This window comes from Symsagittifera roscoffensis, chromosome 3 (assembly GCF_963678635.1).
Source record: "Symsagittifera roscoffensis chromosome 3, txSymRosc1.1, whole genome shotgun sequence".
Lineage (NCBI taxonomy): Eukaryota > Metazoa > Xenacoelomorpha > Acoela > Convolutidae > Symsagittifera > Symsagittifera roscoffensis.
The window spans coordinates 72700533-72719068 of NC_087064.1; the positions used below are offsets into that span (position 1 = coordinate 72700533).

The 18536-nt window shown below is 37.0% G+C and overlaps 2 protein-coding genes and 2 non-coding genes across 4 annotated transcripts in view; 3 read left to right on the plus strand and 1 right to left on the minus strand.

Moving 5' to 3' along the window:
* Positions 1-3666: 3666 nt before the first annotated feature.
* LOC134841392 (large subunit GTPase 1 homolog) lies at positions 3667-8697 on the plus strand. The gene is made up of 3 exons (XM_063857353.1): positions 3667-4059; positions 7090-8100; positions 8270-8697. Exons 1-3 carry the CDS (start codon positions 3679-3681, stop codon positions 8597-8599), a joined length of 1722 nt encoding a protein of 573 aa, XP_063713423.1. The 5' UTR covers positions 3667-3678; the 3' UTR covers positions 8600-8697.
* A 268-nt stretch (positions 8698-8965) lies between these two features.
* LOC134842756 (glycerol-3-phosphate dehydrogenase, mitochondrial-like) overlaps positions 8966-18536 on the plus strand; it is a 43443-nt gene continuing 33872 nt past the window's right edge. Inside the window, exon 1 of the mRNA XM_063859236.1 lies at positions 8966-9720. Within this exon, the coding sequence (XP_063715306.1) occupies positions 9354-9720 (367 nt within the window). The 5' untranslated portion in view covers positions 8966-9353. The remainder of the gene's footprint in view (positions 9721-18536) is intronic.
* Trnam-cau (transfer RNA methionine (anticodon CAU)) lies at positions 14494-14565 on the plus strand. Its single transcript has one exon. It is a non-coding gene; the product is annotated as a tRNA-Met (tRNA).
* Positions 14952-15024, minus strand: Trnak-cuu (transfer RNA lysine (anticodon CUU)). The gene has a single exon. It is a non-coding gene; the product is annotated as a tRNA-Lys (tRNA).

Consider the following 18536-nt stretch of genomic DNA (forward strand, 5'->3'; position numbering starts at 1 on the left):
TCTAGAGTATCCTTTAACTTGACACCTCTGTCTACAGCCTTCGAAAAATTCAATGGCGGAATTTTTTGACCCTCATTTTTGATAACAAATGAAGTTATGGCCCTCAGAATAGTCAATTTTTTGATTTTTGACCGTTTTTTGAATACCGACTTTTCTCGAAAACTAACCTCTCAAATCTGATTTTTTGGCTTCAATGGAGATTGCGGGTAGTGGGAAACTCCCCTAAATTAGGGGCCACTTGCAAAATTTTTTTTTATCTCTTCAAATAATCTTGAAAACTATCTTTCCATATCTGAGATTTTTGGTTCAATTCAAAGAACGGGTTTTGGGAAGCTGATTTAATTATGCGACCGCGCCCAATTTTTTTTTTTGACGTCAAGTTATGGCCCTCGGAAAAGTCAAAGTTTTGATTTTTTAGACTTTCTTCGAATTTTTGTCTTTTTTCGGTGACTACTCTCCCAAATGAGGTTCTGAATTCAGTCGAAATTTCAAGTTGCGCGAATTCCTACGCCAGACTTTTTTGCACAAAGCGATGATTTATGGTAGTTTTGATTTTTTGACCGTTTTGTAGACTTTTCTCGCTAACTGTTCCGCCAAATCTAATATCTGACTCTTTCGGGCTCTTGTTGACTATACGCTAAAACAGTCGTGCCAATTCTCATGTATTCAATCGTAAAACTCGTTTTTGGGAATCTTCTACGCGTAGTGGCCGCACAATATTTTTACAGACTTTTTATCGTGGCAGCAACATGCTTTTTGCATACACTTAACAACTTGATGACCTAATTTTGGATCGTTTGAAGGGAAAAACAATTAAAACACTGCCCTCCTCATTTTTTCTTAATGTTTTCTGTTTACCAATCGATTTATTGTTTTTTTGTGCAAGTTTTCCTCCAAATTTACTCTTGGCTTTCAAAAAATGGGTATCTGTTGCAAGGCAGCCTACTCCCCTGTGTGCCTCTTTTTACCTCTAGAGTCTCCTTTTACTTGACACCTCTGACTACAGCCTTCGAAAAAGTCAATGGCGGAATTTTTGACCCATGTTTTTGATTACATATGTTATGGCCCTCAGAATGGTCAATTTTTGTTTTTTGACCGTTTTATGGAGCTTTTCGACTTTTCTCGAAATCTAACCTCTCAAATCTCATGTTTTGGCTTCAGTGGAGATCGCGGGTAGTGAGAAGCTCACCTACATTAGGAGCCACTCACAACGTTTTTTTGAAAGCTCTGAGAATAATCTTGAAAACTACCCTGCCATATCTGAAATTTGTGTTCAATTTAAAGATCGGATTTTGGGAAGCTCATTTGCTTTTGCGATTAACGCGCAAAAAAAATTTTTGACAAAAGTTTCGGCCCTCGATTAAGTCTAAGTTTTGATTTTTTGACCTTCTTTGAAAGTTTTTGACTTTTTTGAAGAACTACTCTCCCAAATAAGATTTTGGGTTCAATCTAAAATACAAGTTGCGTGAATCCCTTCGGCATGAGCAGCTACGCCCTAATTTTTGACCCCAAACCCTATGATTTTTTGACCGTTTATCGACTTTTCTGGCTAACTATTCTGCCAAATCTGATATCATAAGTTTAATCAAAATTACATGTTGTTGAAACCTATCTTTGTAATCTGGTGGTCGCAGTTAATACAAGAAAAAATTATGGCCTTCAACCAAATCAAAGTTTTGACTTTTTGAGAGTTGTTTGGAAACGTTTTGACGGTACGCTAAAACTGCCGTGCCAATTCTTAGGTTTTATTCAATCGTGAAATCCAGTTTTGGGAATCTTCTCTGCGAAGTGGCCGCAACATACTTTTTGCAGACTTTTTATCGTGGCCGCAACATGCTTTTTGCATACATTTCATCAACTTGATGACCTAATTTTGGGTCGTTTGAAGGGAAAAACAATTTAAACACTGCCCTCCTCATTTTTGAAGTCGGTTTATGTTTACCAATCGGTTTATTGAAATTTATCTTTTTGTCATGAAACTTTTTTTCCAGATTTTATCTTGTATTTCGAAAACTGGGTATCCGTTGAAAGGCAGCCTTTTCCCCTGTGTGCCTGTATTTTCCTCTTGAGTCTTCTTTTACATGACACCTCTGTCTACAGCCTTCGAAAAAGTCTATGGAGGAATATTTGACCCATATTTCTGATTACATAATAAGTTATGGCTCTCACAATAGTCAAGTTTTTGATTTTTGACCGTTTTGTTAATCTTTTCGACTTTCCTCGAACACTAACCTCGCAAATCTGATATTTTGGCTTCAGTGGAGATCGCGGGTAGTGGGAAGCTCCCCTAAATTAGGGGCCACTTACAAAGTTTTTTTCAACTATTTGAAAAATCTTGAAAACTACTTTTCCATATCTGAGATTTTAGGTTCAATCCAAAGAACAGGTTTTGGTCAGCTCATTTGCTGATGCGTCTACGCCCAAAAAGTTTTTGACACAAAGTTATGGCCCTCGGAAAAGTCAAAGTTTTGATTTTTTGAACTTCAAAATTTTTTAAGATTTTGGGTTCAATTTAAAATACAAGTTTTTTGAATCCCGTAAGCATAAGCAGCTACGCCCTATTTTTCACACGAAAAGCTATGATTTCTGGAAGTTTTGATTTTTGACCGTTCTTTAGACTTTTCTCGCTAACTATTCTGCCAAATCGGATATCATAAGTTTAATCTAAACTGCAGGTTGTTGAAAGCTGATCTTTGTATTCGACTGGTCGCAGTTTGTCTAAGAAAAAGTTATGGCCCCATAAAAGTCATTGTTTTGATTTCTTGGCAGTTGTTTGGAAACTGTTTGACTTTACGCCAAAACTACCGTGCCAAATCTCAGGTTGTGTTCAATCATGAAACCTGGTTTTGGGAATCTTCTCTGCTTAAGTGGCCGCTACCTACTTTTTGCAGTTAAAATTTTTGGATTTTGGAAAGTCCTGTGATCTTTTTTAAGAGTTTTTAGACCGTTTTCAAGAAATTTTTTGATGTTTCTTGTAATTTAAAAAATCAAATCTAAGATAAAAAGTTCAATTCCGGCTGTTATTTTTGTTCCTGTAGAAGCAGCGGCTCCCCAATTTTTTTTTTTACTGTTCTCACTTATTTTAGTAGAGAAACAACTAAGGTTGTGGGCAAAGTCCATTTTTTAAATCACTTTTTTCGTGCCCCATCAGTATAGCAAATTTATTCAATTTCAAATCTGTACCTCCAGCTTTAGCTGGGTCCTTTGTTGTTTCTTATCGATACTTACGAAAACTATGGTTCGCCTTAATTATTTTTTAAGATTTAAGTTTTTTTGCGACCTATCATTTATGTTTGTGTTATATCGCAAGTGGTGCGAAGTAAGTTCCGCTTCGCCTTTGTATTAGGTTGTTCTCAATTTTTTCTTAAATTTAACTGTTCTCGGTTTCTTGAAGTTTTTTCGAGTTTCACCAAGCAGTATATTTTAGAGAGCACTGGCAAAATCAAATACAAGGTATTAACAATCAGCACAGTAGATGCAACCAGCAATGTTAGTTTCTAGGTTTATGAAGTAAGTATCTAACACTTTCGATCGAGCTGCAGAGTTTTAAAAAAGGCTTTCGATTTGTGTTGTACTGCTTATCAGATATTCTCGTTAGCTATTCGCAAAAACTTGAAGGATTTTATCGCCGCTGTGTGATACATTGCGCAAATGATTGTTACTTGTTTTTAAGAAAATATGGGCAAAACTAAAGACAAGAACAACCTCGGTTGTTCACTGACCAACTCAAAGAAGCCTCCAAAACCCTCTCGCTCACAGAAGGCAAAAATGTCCGCAGCCAAAGTATTAGGCCACTCTTCGATAACAGATCAGAACAATCTGAACGAAGTGATCGATAAGTTAGATTACGTAAGCATGATGACCTCAAATCCGGATTACGTAACAAAACCGAAAGAAAGCGTGGCAATTGAAGAAGGTAGTGATTGTAGTGAAGATTACCAAGACGTTTCTTCTGGAGATGAGGAGGAGGAAGTGACGTCAGATGTGGATGGTGAATGTTCTAGAACGAATATAACTGGAGACGGAGAAGCAACTTTAGTAATCAGATATCCAGATATGGTAAACAGCTAGTTCGCGGCTTATTTCTTATGTGTATTAAAAGAGCATGAGTTGTTCCTGTTTCGCCGATATATTTCTAACTCCGTTTATGGATTTGTTCGAGTGGCTAGTCTTTGGCTTTTTGGGGCATATAATGACTTGTATACAATTGTTTTTTTTTAGATCTACTTAACAATCTCCCACCCCCCCCCCCCCCCGCCCCCCTCCTATGCTATCTACTAAAGAATTTCCACCCCTATAAACAGATACAGCGAATTAGCGTTATAGCTTTTTTTGAAAATTGGAAATTTGCTGCATTCTGATCGGTCGAAAAATCGACCATTGTGATCTACTTAACAATCTTCCCCCGTTCAGGTATGTCCTTTTTTCTCGATTCAGCTCAGTAATTCAAAATGAATTTATCTTAGTTATTGTTCCGAGCTAAACAACTTAACACCATACAATTTCACTCCCTAAATATTGTTTCCGTAGCATTTTATATCGCTATATTGTAAAACCATTTCTATAACTTTAAACCGTTTGAATCCAAAATGAAAAGAAAACTTACTTCAAAGGGGATTTCGATAAACATCGAAGAGTTAAACGAGAGAAATTTTCCCATTTAAAGCCAGACAATTTTGCGCTTCTTAATTCGCGTGAGTTTTGAATAGAATTGACCTTGCCAATATTTTCAATGAATCATTCCAAAATGAACCAAAAACAAGCAATAGGTCAATGAACTTCAAAAGCCCGCAAATAATTAGACAGCCTTTGACTAATATGATCTAATTTTCCAGACGTTTTCAGCCAGTGTAAAAATTTTAAAAAAGTTTAATCAATGGCAAAAGCCTAAAATTCATTATTTTTCGGAATCATTCTCGAACTTAAGCTTATAACCTGATCGCTTTGTCAGTTTTTTTTGAACTGCTGGCACATAAAGGCAGATTTTGAGCAAGCTGTTTAGACTGGCAGTTAGGTGCTAAATCAATTAACGCCTGCAAAAAGCGAAAATAGGTTTTTTCGTTTTTTTTTAGGAAGGAAGGCGTAAATTCAAGCTGGCGCAACGCCAGTTACACTAACATGAATTTAATATAGCTGATAGAACATTTTTTGTGTAATTTTAAAAGTTCTGTCGGCTAATCAGAAAGTTGACTTATCCAGAAATCTCAGCATTTCGGTGTCGCCGGGCAAAATGATTCACTACTGATCATTTAATCCACTCTCATACAGGATAAATATTTCAAAAGTTTCAGGGATCTCGCAATTTCGCGCAAGGATGGGCGGCATATTTACATCTAGCTGCTTACGTGTGCGCGCAGCCGTTCGGATTAGCTTGCCTTTACTTGGTAGGGCAAACTGAGTGGCCAAATTGTTTTTAACTGGCAAAACCTCACTGGCAACTGCGACAGACGGGGTAAATCTCTCGCTGAGATCTTTTAAATGCTGCATGACATTTCGGGCATCCGATTTTCCCACTAAAAAGTCAGGGTTATGCTCTCCGCGCGTCTCGGTCATTTCACTATTTTCTGTAAAGGCAGTTGCTCGACATTTATGTGTTTGATAATTTGAGCAAATCCAGTTTTCGGTAAACATCTTTTTCGCTTGAAATGATATTCGTGGCCGGGACCCTATAATAATTGGCTTGTTTCTTAGATGAAACTGTGAATTCGAAAGAAGACTCGATCATAATGTGGTTATTGTGTTTGCGTTTGTTTATCAATTGAGTAAAGTATAAATTGACTGTCCGAATTTTTTTGTCAGAAATTTTACGTCAAATTGTTATGAATTAGCACAAGCAGGTTTTTTTAGTGAGCATAATGATTTAGCGAAACGTCTAATTGAAAACAAGTTATGATTTTGTCGACAAGGGTCTTAAGTAATTTAGGAAGCCTCATTTTTGGCATGTATGACTAATATAAACAAGGTTTTCATTATGGTTTGTGCGTTAATTGCAGTAATAACTTTGATGTAATAAGAGTTAAGATGAGGAATTCATACAGTAATAATTTTAGTAGTGAAATGACTAGATGTTAAAAAACACGGTGTTAAACTGGAAAAAAGGGGTTCATTTGTTGTGGATTTAAATTGTTTTGTGGTAAAATGACTAGTTGTTAAAATGTACGGGTAGGACACCGGGGTTAGGAAATTGGACGACAGGCAAATTAGACGGCTCCAAGGAAACGGAATTTAGATGTTCATTTTTTTGTAAAACGCGCTTTTTGAACCAAAATGAAAGGGCCAACAAAACTTTTTGCTTGAAACAAATTTTCACAAATACAAAAAGAGTTTATCATCCACTTGCATATCAAAATATTTTTTTTGTAGATGATTCATCAATTGTTAATGCAAATTTCATTTTTGAAAACGTTTTCGAAATGCATAAATTGTACAATTGCGACATGTGAAAAACTAATTCGCGTTCAAGAAAGCTAGAACTAAGTTAATTGTAGCCAGTTAACAAATATCACAACCGTTAACAATACAATTACGTCTATTTTCCCATATTTGTAGTTTTGCATCGACGTCTAAATTAGATTTTTTTGTCAAGTCTAACTTGCTTTTTGTCTAATTTCCTAGGCCCCATGTTCGAATGGCTATTCTTTGGCTTTTTGGGGCATATAATTACTTTTTCTTCTATTGTTTTTTTCTCGATTCAACTCAGTAATAGAAAATGAGGTTATCTTAGTTATTGTTCTGAACACGAAATATTATGGTGCCAAAAAAATCGGTCCGGTCTGAAGTTTAACACGAATTTAGACTGAAGAATACTCTTCATGTTGATACATTTTAAGGTAAAGTTGCTGAATTTTAATAGTTATTTGTTTAAGAAAGCCATTGGTAAATTATTCTAAGCTAGTTTACAATCTCTCCCCCTTCATGCTCATGAGAAAAACGACTAAATAATTTGAAAAAAAATCTTTTTCAAATTTAGCAAAAATTAAACCAAACCTTCTATGCTTAAACCAAACCTTCTGGATAATTGTAGAATGTTATCTTTATCGTGAAGAATTGAATCACAATTCAGCATTAAACTAGAGCTATTTATTATAGGAGGGTCCTATATCCAAGATGGAACGTGAACTGGCTCACAAAGAGTCAGAGGACAAACGGAAGTTTCTAGTGATTCCTAGACGTCCAAAATGGACTCCTGAGACCAAGCCAGACCAGCTGACTCTTATGGAGAGTCAATCATTTGCAGAGTGGAAGTACAAAATATCACAGACAGTTCAGATGTTGAAACATTGTGCAACTACACCATTTGAGAGGAACTTGGATTTCTGGCGACAATTGTGGCGTGTGGTAGAAAGAAGTGATATAGTTGCGCAAATTGTAGACGCCAGGAACCCACTTTTGTTTTTCACCGAAGATCTCTACGCTTATTGCTCTGAGTTCGAAAACCCCAAAAAGTTCTTCCTTCTAATTAACAAAGCCGACTTCTTGACAGAAGATCTGCGTAAAATGTGGGCTAGTTACTTCAACGAAAGAAATATCAAGTTCAAATTCTTCTGTGCCTTGAACACCGACCAGGGTTCAAGTATTGATAACAGTCAGAGCTCTATCATATCAGGAAATGAACTAATTCAATTCATCAAGTCTATTGATTTGGAGTGTCAGTTAAACGAGACTTATAGAACATGCGGTTTTATTGGGTATCCGAACGTCGGAAAGAGTAGCACGATTAATCATTTAGTTGGAGCCAGCAAGACATCGACGTCGGCAACTCCTGGAAAAACTAAACACTTTCAAACTCTGTTTATTGACTCAAATCTCTGTCTATGTGATTGTCCCGGCCTGGTCATGCCAAATTTTGTGAAGTCGAAATCGGATTTGCTGACAAACGGGATTCTACCAATTGATCAAGCAAATGAACTGGTTTCTCCAATCGAGTTAATTGGCCAACAAGTTGGATGGGAGAAGTTGTGCAGAAGCTACGGTTTTCCATCTGACCGGCTCACAAAACTGAATTCGGAGGGTTTTCTGTCACATTTTGCTGTCACCAGAGGCTATGGAACATCAAGAGGCAATCCGGATCTTTCAACAAGTGCAAAGCATGTTTTGAAGGTTTGTTCATCTGTTCTGTGCCACTGAGATATCAGCTCATGTTTATAGGGTCACTTTAAAAAATCGCCGAATAAATCTTTCCTATGAAAAGTTGCCAACAATAATTTGAGAGTTCTAATTCACGTTCGATTAGTTCTATTAGTGTCGATAGATTTTTGTTTCATTGTAGGATTTCGTGAACGGCAAAATAGTCTTCTGTCACAAACCACCGTCTGAAAATGAACCTCAAAAGGCCTCAGAGACACACACGGTACATCAGTCATCCTATTGCTCTGTGGAGGCTGAAATCCTTCCCGCGCCTCTGTCCGTAAAGCGAACTAACGAGGCTCTCGAGGCACGAATCGACTCGCAATTTTTCGCTTCAGCTGGAGGAAATGCGCATATGAAGGGAAGGGCTGGATCCCAATTAGAGGACAATGGAAAACTGTCGAAGAAGCATCACAACAGAAACAAGAAGGAGAAGTTAAGGAAGGTGTACAGAGACTTGGATGCCTACTGATTTGTAAAATTGATGATTGGCAATATTTACTAAATAGAGTAGAGTTTATTCTTAATCAGTATATAAGTTTCTATACAGAGAAGAGGAAAACCAGCTTGTCGTTTGAAAAATTTAAGCTGTGACCGTAAAAAGAATAGTTTTTTTTTCTCAAAATTTCAATGTTTCTTCGGAGAATTGGAATAAAGTCTAGGAAAAGCTTGAAGCTAATTATTGGCAACGATCATTCGAGTTCTTAATTTCTGATTTTTGCGCCATCAATGATTTTAAATTTGCAATTATATTCCTGTTTTCATCTTTTGAAATCGACACAATTTCAACATTAGGCCTGTATTGAAATTGTAAATAATGTTCCTTAAGGTTTGATTATGTGCAATGGCGATCATTATCAAGTCACCAGATAAGAAACTGTCCTCTCTGAATGTTACTACAAAGGGGATATCCATTTTCAGGTTAATTTGTTCAGCTACCGCATGGTCAGATTATCATAGTCATCGTCATCAAGCTAAATTTGCAAATAGCTCACAGCGTTCAATGTTCAAACGCGCACACAAAATTTACTTACAAGTTATGTACAATCTGGAGCGTGTATTATAAAACGTTCTGCGTTCAACATAATTTTATTAATAGCCAAAGATAGGCGAAGAAAAAGTTCATTGAAAAAATTTTGTTTATATTATTTTCATGACCATTTATATTATTTTCAAAAGCATTGCGACGAGTCGATTCTAGCTTCGTATATTTAACCAACAGCGCAATGAATTCTTCGATATTCCGAACTCTTCGTCTCGGTCAATCGTCGGCTATTCGTCACTCGAGTCCGAGCAGAGTAGCCCATAGCAGATCGCTGAGTGCGACCGCCTTCAGAAATGCTTCCACAAGAAAAGTAGTCGCAGTTTTAATCTCTGGAACTGTGGCTGGAGGTGTGACCTTGTATTACTTAGGAAAACCCACTCTCCTAGCCGAAAGTGCATCTAAGCATAACTACAATCTGCCCGAAATAAAGAAAGAGTTACCATCGCGTGCTGAGATGATCGGTAACCTGAAGACAAGGGACTTCGATGTGTTGATTGTGGGTGGTGGGGCGTCTGGGGCAGGGGTTGCACTTGATGCAGTAACAAGGGGTTAGTTCAATGCGAAATATTTTGAATGTTTTTTTTCTCTGATTTTCATAGATTTTAGGTAAATGTCAGCAAAGTAAGATATACAAAACTGATTAATTTTTCAAAATTATGCAATTGAAAATTGATAAAATTTGCCAATTTTCCAACTTAATAAAAAAAATTACCTTTAAAGCCAGTTGTTTCTATTTGGGTTAGCTTAACGAAAAACGTTGTCGATTGTCAAAAAACTAACATAGATCCCGAAATTTTGCCATGCGGCTTTTGCGATTGATTGTTTATTCAGTTTTTGTTTTGTTTTCGTTAGCCTATGCGAAGTGCAACTTCGCTTGTATTAGACAGAGTTAATTCTCTATCAACTGATACATATCTCGTCGAGGCTTTCTTCATGCTCGGTTAGTTTTAGTTGAATTCAACCTTTCGCCCGTAAAGGTATGATGATTTTTTTTAGAAAAAAAATTAAGTTTGTCCTCGCTTAATTTTGGTTAATCGCTGCTTGACTTTTGATTTCTCAAGTCCAGGTAACTTCCATTGTTAAAACGAATGCAAACTCCTCCACCAAACAGCAAAAGTTCAAAGATTACGAAAAATAGGAATGCCTTCTATTTTCAAAAATGAACTGAATGTTCTGAAGTTGTAGCGGAATAAAAGAGTTACCTATGGATCCAGTTTTTTCCAAATGGGATAACTTTCCGAAGAAAGTGCCAATCATAATTGGTATAAGAGTAGTCTACTTTTTTAAACTCAAGTCGTTAAATTTTGTTCGAAAGTGTATGCGCTGCTTAAACAGCTTATATCCGCTTTATTTAGAATAAATTATACTAGAAGTTAGTTGACTGCAAGACGCCTTCACTAAGTGGTTAGGGATTGCTTCTTTTCGGCAGGAAGTCGGATATAAAACCCTGTTGTCTTCGAGGTTTTTCCTTTTTTCGAGTTTAATTTTATTTATGGTTTAAATTATAAAACATGACTAAAGACATAATCTACCTCAAGAAAATCGACAATAGTAAAAACAATTGAAGAACCGCTTGTCCCCTCAAAAACTTTTTTCGAAAAAGCTAAGGTAATGGACAGGTCCAGCATAGATAATAACAATGATTTTCAAAAACAATGTAATGTATTTGACCTTTTCTTTGGGTCTCTGAACACGGATAGCCAATTGCTGTGCAAGTAACACTGACTATGCGGAGCATATTCATAAAAAACTACACTTAAAAATCTTTAAATTTTTAAGTTCTTCAAATTAGTGTCGATTTTAGTACTAAGTTAGTGTCATTAGTGGTGTGATGAGAAAACATAACACATAAAAAGTTAGTAGATGAGGCATAATCGACAACAGTTGTCAGCAAAAAAAAACATACAAAAAAGAAAAAAAATTTCAAAAAAAATTAGCCTAAATGACAAAGGGACTTCGATGAGGCATAATCGACAACAGTTGTCAGCAAAAAAAACATAAAAAAAGAAAAAAAAATTCAAAAAAAATTAGCCTAAATGACAAATTTAACAACTTATCATCTCTTTATTTGGTCGAGACAAAAACCGAAAATTTCAAACCGGTTTTTCTCGACTCTGGGATTTTTTTTGGAAATTCTTCATTTCGTTCAAATCACGATTGAAAAGGTGTTAATATGATATATCACTAAACCCAGTCCGATGATTATTTGTGGTCCTTGATTTTGCGTGGAAAACAAAAAGAACTTAAATACACCTGATACCCGAATACAAAGTTCCTCAATATTTTCAAATGTCGGAACAAAAAGGTCAAATGAGTGTTAACGAAGTCAACATTAATATTTACGCTTTGAAATGTAAGCTTTTGAAACCGCTTGTATCGTTAAACTGAGGGGCTGCAACATCTCAGTTTTTGTATCAAAGAAATTATGTGAAACCATTTGTTAGACAGACAACCAGGAAGTATTTTGAAAAGAAATCAATTAATTTTAAACCAATATTTTTTCTTCGCTGGCTTCAATGAGGTGTTACAAAAAGGCAAAACCAAAGCAGCCAACTGACGCAGAAACCTGTAATATATATTTTTTGTAGATGTAGGTCTTATACGAAATAAGTGAGCGAAAAATATATGAGGTTTTGAACGTGTGAAAAACAAAAACTTTCGATCCGGAAATGTTTCCCCGTTTCTTTTCAAAACAAGTGAAACCTGCTGTTTGCTCAAGTCCATTTGTTCATTTTTATTCAATAGATTTAACACAAATGTATCCAATGTCTCTAAAGGTGGCAAAAACTCTATTGTTCTATTTTAATATGGTGAATTGAATCAAATCACAGATCCATTCTTAGTAATGGCAAAATTTTTGAAAAACAATTGTTACGAAAGTTTATTTGCTTGATAGAAAAACATTTTCTGCTAATATCAAATTTGTTTTCGAATAAAAAGATCATTCGTTCGTTACTTTTTTTCGGGATAACAACTTGTTTAACAGAATTACTTGTATTTTGGTTCATATTGAATTCAAACTTATATGCGTTCCCGGCCAACTTAGCATGAAGCTAAAGAAAATATGCCTGGGACGGCAAAATTTCTAGGTTTGAATCTGACCTGGACCTGTTTTTTTTCAACTGGGAAATATTGTTTCTTTAAATTTTCGGCCAATTATTTGTCTGCTTATGGGTTTTCGGCTTAGTTAGCACATCATGAAATTTTTTGCGCGCATTTTTCTTTAATGATGCTTTTAGTGCTTGATTTACACCAACAACTTGTAATTTGACTTTACTTGACTTCGTATTTCCTGTTTTTTTGTTTCGCTTAAAAAAGTTCATTCCGATCTCCTATTTCGATCTAAGTATTTCGATCTCCTGCGTATTTCTATTTTTTATCGGCTAAATGACCTAATTTTGGGTCATTTCAAGGGAAACCTAACTTGCACATTCCCTCTGCTTAAAGAAATTGCACATTCCTTTTTTATTAAAGAAATTTAGTTTCAAAGGGGTTTTTAATCGAAAGACCGCCTACTCCCCTATGTGCCTGTATACTCCACTAGAGTTTCTTATTATTTGACCCATCTGTCTACAGCGTTCGAAAATTTCTGTGGGGGATTATTTGACCCATATTTTTGGTCTTTGTTTTCTCGAAAAATATCCCTTTCAAATCTGAGTTTTTGGTTTCAATGAATAGTGTTTATGGCCGTCGGAATAGTCAAACTTTTTTGTTAGTTTTTTAACTTTTTGAATATTCTCGAAAACTGCCCTGCCATATTTGAGATTTTGGGTTCAATTCAATTCACTCACCATTTTAAAGGAGGAAAATTCAAAAAAAACAGACAAAATTGAGTTTTAATGACAAATAAGGTAACCCAATTATGTTTGTTAAACTGTAAAATAAACAGAAGTGAGCAAATTTCTTTATAAACAATGAATTAATAGCAATTTTCGGGTCTTATGCTCTAAACGGTCCAAAATGAAACTTTTTACATAGTAAGCTGGAAATTATGCGATGAATTTGATTGGGTAATTTTAGTCAATCAATTTCAAGTTACATGGTCAGGCATTCCAGTCAACCCTTCCAGCAGATAAAAATAATAGCCGAACTTTCCCAAATCGGTGGAACTTTGTTAAGTAATCAAATTAATTTCGATATACTTGTGAAACCTTGCCCAGACAAGAAAAATTTATTAAACTGGCTTAACAAAACAAAAATTCAATTTTTTTTTTCATTTCGGCTAAAAATTTTATTTGCTTGAAATGGCAGAATTAGTTCAATTAAAATGGCAGAAAATGTTGATGGAACTTGATTGGCTAATTAGCCAAACAAATTCAACCACATTAATTTCAGTTCAACAGATGTAGAAAATTTCAGTTCAACAGATGAAGAAACAATAATTTTGGGCCGTTTAGTGCATAAGACCCCAATCTTCAATCTGAAAAGTTTCTGACTGAACATTAATTGCAAGATTTTTGAAATGAATAGTTTTGTATCTTATATATTAAATGAAAGTCAGTATGAGCTATGGACGCAATGTTTAACTGAATTCAATGCGTTAATTTTGGGAGTGCAATGTTTAAGAAAATTGTTAAGGCTCAATATTTAAGAGAAGGTCGGGCATGTTCTAGAACTTTCAAATTGTCTGGAATATTATAGAATGAATATTCATTTCTTTAGACAAGAAGAACTCAATTCATTTTCAAGGCTAGACAGTGCTTGTCCATTGTTTCCAAAGTTTTGCCCTTTCAGATTTACTTCAATCAGAAGTGAACCAACTAAAAACAGCAACCTCCTTGCTAGAAAATCTAGCTGTGGGCAAAGTTTCGCGCAAGGAGTTCGCTGTTTTTAGTTGGTTCGTTTCAGATTGAAGTAAATCTGAAAAGGCAAAATTTTGGACTGCGGCGGTCACTATTATTGGCTGAATTGTCTTTGGCTATTGTCTGCATAATTTTGGCTGAATTGTCTGAATTTCAAATCGGCTTAATTGTCTTTGGCCGAATTGTCTGGACGCGGCTTGAACAGCTAGCTTTGAAAAATTTAAAGCTTTTCGCGAACTGATTCGCTCTATGAATTAACTTGAAAAATTTCAAAGTTGTATAGCTCTAATGCCTCTAATGGCTTCCTTAGAAAACTTTAAGCTTTTCGCAAGTTGATTCGTTTTATAAAATAACTTGAATTATTTCAAAATTTCTAGCTGAAAAATATTTTGCAAATGATCGTTGGTTTAGGAAATGGGTTACTTGCGACTTGCGATGCATTTTCTGACAGCCTGAGACGAGATTTTGGTCCGATGCAAACAATTAACTACAATTTGTACACAGATGCATTGTATTGTAAGCAGGGTGGCGCAGCGGAAGCGTGCTGGGCCCATAACCCAGAGGTCGGTAGATCGAAACTACCTCCTGCTAAATGATTTTGTCTTGTTTCTTTTCTTAAGAGAGCTTGAATTCTTTTTGAAGAAGGTTTCTCTTTTCAACCTCTAATATCGTTGTCAAAAAATGAAGTAACAAAAAATGTTGTTTTAAAGCATAATGAAGGTGACCAAAAGATAACATACACAATCTTTTACAAAGGTTAATTAAATAAATATATATTCCGACTCGAAGCTTACAACGTGATAGTGGAATTATGCAAATTAATTTAATTACATTATAAGCAGCTCACTAGATTTGAGTAATAATTTAAGCTGGTTGTTACATGTTCAACAGTTGGTTGAACAATTTCAGTTTAAGATGATGTATTTAAATATTTAAATAAGTTAGTTTCGGAAAACAAAGCGCTAACTAAAAAAGCTCGCCCAACGTGGGGCTCGAACCCACGACCCTGGGATTAAGAGTCCCATGCTCTACCGACTGAGCTAGCCGGGCTTGTTGTTACCGTTCTCCGGCTCTACCTGAACGACATTCGTGCGATAATTCATTATTTTCATAATTCATAAGCCATTATTTGTGTCAGTATTTGTTTTGAACGATAGTTTCTTAGGTACGGAAAGCAAATTACACACAATGGCAACGAAGATCAGATCGATAGCATAGCTCTTTTTTCTGGTCTTTTCCAGTTTCCCACCCCCTCCTCGTAAAATTGCAACTAAGAGCTGCTCAAAAATTATTCACATTTTGCATGTGAGAATTGTAGTAAAAATTTGTTCACCTCTTCACGCTGTTCACACGTTTCAGTGGACTTTATACCATGAAGAGTTGGGCTCTTTTTGCTTCCCCCCCACCCACCTGCAAAATTTTACTAGTGAAATTTTGTTCACATTATCCGAATGCTACGAAAAAGAGCCAAGAGTTGTTTTAAATATACTTTCATATATTGAATTTAAGAAAAAATCAAAGGGTGGGAACTAGAAAAAAGCGCTGGTCCCTTGAGAATTAGACACCTAGAGCTCTCAAGGCGTTTAACAATTAAAGATCGCTTTTCAGAACTATCACTCAGTATATTATTATCTCAAATTTCATGTTTCCTTTATTCGTATAACCTCCCATCTCATCATTTTAAGGTGAAAATTTTGGTCCCGCGCTGAGCTGCTCGACTGATGACACGACTGAAACGGTCGAACGATCTCCATTTTCGACATTTCGCGTCGAACGATGACCGTTTTTGATTTTTGAGTCGAACAATGTCCGTTGTCGACTTCGTTCGACTTTACCGGACCTTGTTCGACTTCGTTTGCTTGTGTTCGAAAATGTTCAGTTTGAATGGGATCCCGATGACCAAGGCTGCCTACGTGAGATCAACGGGGGTCCACGCGACTTGCTCCTGACCGTTCTCTTCAAATAACTTCACGATCCGTTCCCCCAGCATTCGCGATAACGTAGAGGACTGTGTGATGTTCAGTAGCCCACGCTGGGCTGTGACCACGGCTACTATGTGGATCACGCAGTTTTCCTTGACATCGCCCAGCGTGGCTACCACCAGCAGTGACATGACATCTAGGCCAAAGAACTTTAGGATGGGATAAGTGGGTAGTGTTAGTTGCCGCCCGAACATGTTGGCAAAAACACGGAAGTGAGTTAACATATGTAATAAGATTCCGCCTTACCTAAGAAAAGAAAAGTAGTTAGAGTTCGTTCACTATTATTCAAAAGTATGGAGAGGGTAAAAATATGCAAGGGTTGTGAGCTTCCTTCTCAGCTTACTGCTTTCAGCGATGATTAAGATGCGAAATAATCCGGTGAGGGAAGGAATGGGCGAGAGCATCGTTTCGGTCGCTGGTAAATATTTGCGGTATCATAGGTCAATAATAAGAGGCTGTATAGGCCAGCGATGTGATCAGCAGGTAATTTGAATGAACACAGTAACTGAGCGGATATATTAGTGTTGAGATTGGACCAACTTTCGAAGAGCGATCGAGCGGAGTTTGACAAGAGGGTAACAAAACTAAATTTCGAATCCATTTAATAATTTGCGAAGGTAGGTCATTACTCTTTTCGAACAAATGTGGTTGAGGTAATCACGGTCGATAGGAGAGGGTTCTGCCACTCTCTTACAAGAAGCTTATCCGATCCCGAAATATATCAAAAAATAGGAACAACGAAATAGGAAGAAATGAAAAACGGAAGGAAAGGGAATGGATAGACATAACAAAAAGCCACCATGAACTTCGTAAAGTTCAGTATAGATAAAGGCAGAGTAAAACAACTAAATTAGATATAACCCAGCCAAGCAGCTAACAATTATTCGGGAGATTAATAATAATAATAGACTAGGAGAGAAAACTGTAGAATTGAAGACGTCGTCCCGATGCTCGTAAATATGTAAACCGGGAGTTCCGCCAAAATATGCAAATCTGATTCGAGAATTCTTCGGTCCAATAGCGATAACCTAGGGTCAGAAGGGGGATAATAGAGTGATTGATACCGGGGTGGTTGTTTCCGCTGCTGTTCTCTGAGTGTTTACTGGGGCTGGTTGGAAACGACGTGTTTCTTGATTTGGGGCAGGCGCACTCAATAATAACCGGCTCTTACGTAATTTGGTTTATTGACAATCAGTCCACAGTAGGGACGGGGGTTTTGCCAATGGCCAAACCCAGACGCTGGCATAACTGGCGGCGGGTCTCGAGGCTAAAGTGTCTCATGGGGCTGTCATTTAGCAAAACCGCCCGTCGCGTTTCGCGCTCTTAGCAACTGATGCAAATGCTCCCGCAGTGTTCACACAGAGTCGGCGATTTACTGAGGCCGGACCTCACTCTCAAATTGTTCGCTGCACCATTTGTGGTTCAAATCGTCCCCGTGAATATTGTATAAGATAGGGGTAATATTGTCTGATCGGTCAGAACAGTTTTACCGTCCCGGTATAAGTTATGCAACTTAAACGACAAAGGGGAAGCCTTGCGCTTGAACGCTTACCACTGCGCATTAGATAGGTTAGGAAAAAATCGAACCGTCGCTAAGATTCGGCCTTGCGAAAGCATAGATTTTCACTGTAGGTCTTAGAATTCGTTAAGCAAGGTAACTTTACTATATTCCGTGAGCTAATGAATAGTACGTAGCTTGCTATCGACTAACCAATATGAGAAGTGCAATCCCTAAATTAGACAAATGACCAATCTCCAAAATAGTTTGAATTTAGAACTAGTCAATCCTTTGGAGAAGATTATAAAACGGTTCTAATATGGGGATCCTCCTACATGGAAAGTAAGGAAGCTAACTTTATGAAACTCATTGGACGGAAACTAGAGATGATTTGACCCAGTCATGCAAAACCTCGGACCCCCCTGCCCCATGTTTGAAACCCCAGACCACCGGAAACCCCTACTTCCTGTGTAATGCCCCAAGCAAATAGTCCCCACCCCTATTTCTGGAAGTCGTTTCACTAGCGCAGCTGAATGCCGGGAGCCAAAACTTAGGGATATGATAGGTAGCAACAAGGGACATTTTGTGTTGTTATTTGAACCAAATCGGATGGTTGGACCGGAAAATTTTAGCATTTGGGAAAAACAAAGCTTAAATCGGAAATAGGGATTTTGCGCAAAATATTGATGAGGGCATATTGATTTTGTGGCGGCAATAGACACTAGATACTATCCCCGAAAAAAAAACATATTGAGTGAAACCCCTCCGGTGAATTCTTCCGGTGCCGATAACCTTTTCCCGGGAAAAGGGATAATGGACCGTAGAAATGGGGTAACTTGGCAAGTACTAATGTGATATGAGTGAGTTTTGGTAGTTAGGACCCCCTTGGGATTCTGAACCCCAATATGGAAGATTGACCCTGGGTGACCCAGGGGTAACCTCTAATTGACCTTTAGGCGTTAATGACCAAAATCGCATAGAAAACCCCGTGATTAACACCGACAAGTGGCTCCATTCCCAGCACCAACCATCAGGAAATAGGAATCGATCACCTGACTTGTAATTGGGAGGGAAGTTATTTT

What these genes read in the sequence shown, in the direction of transcription:
- LOC134841392 (XM_063857353.1), top strand. Translation starts at nt 3,679, where the DNA reads ATGGGCAAAACTAAAGACAAGAACAACCTCGGTTGTTCACTGACCAAC. An exon ending in TAATCAGATATCCAGATATG is followed by an intron (nt 4,060 to 7,089) that starts GTAAACAGCTAG and finishes TATTTATTATAG; the next exon opens with GAGGGTCCTATATCCAAGAT. An exon ending in GTGCAAAGCATGTTTTGAAG is followed by an intron (nt 8,101 to 8,269) that starts GTTTGTTCATCT and finishes GTTTCATTGTAG; the next exon opens with GATTTCGTGAACGGCAAAAT.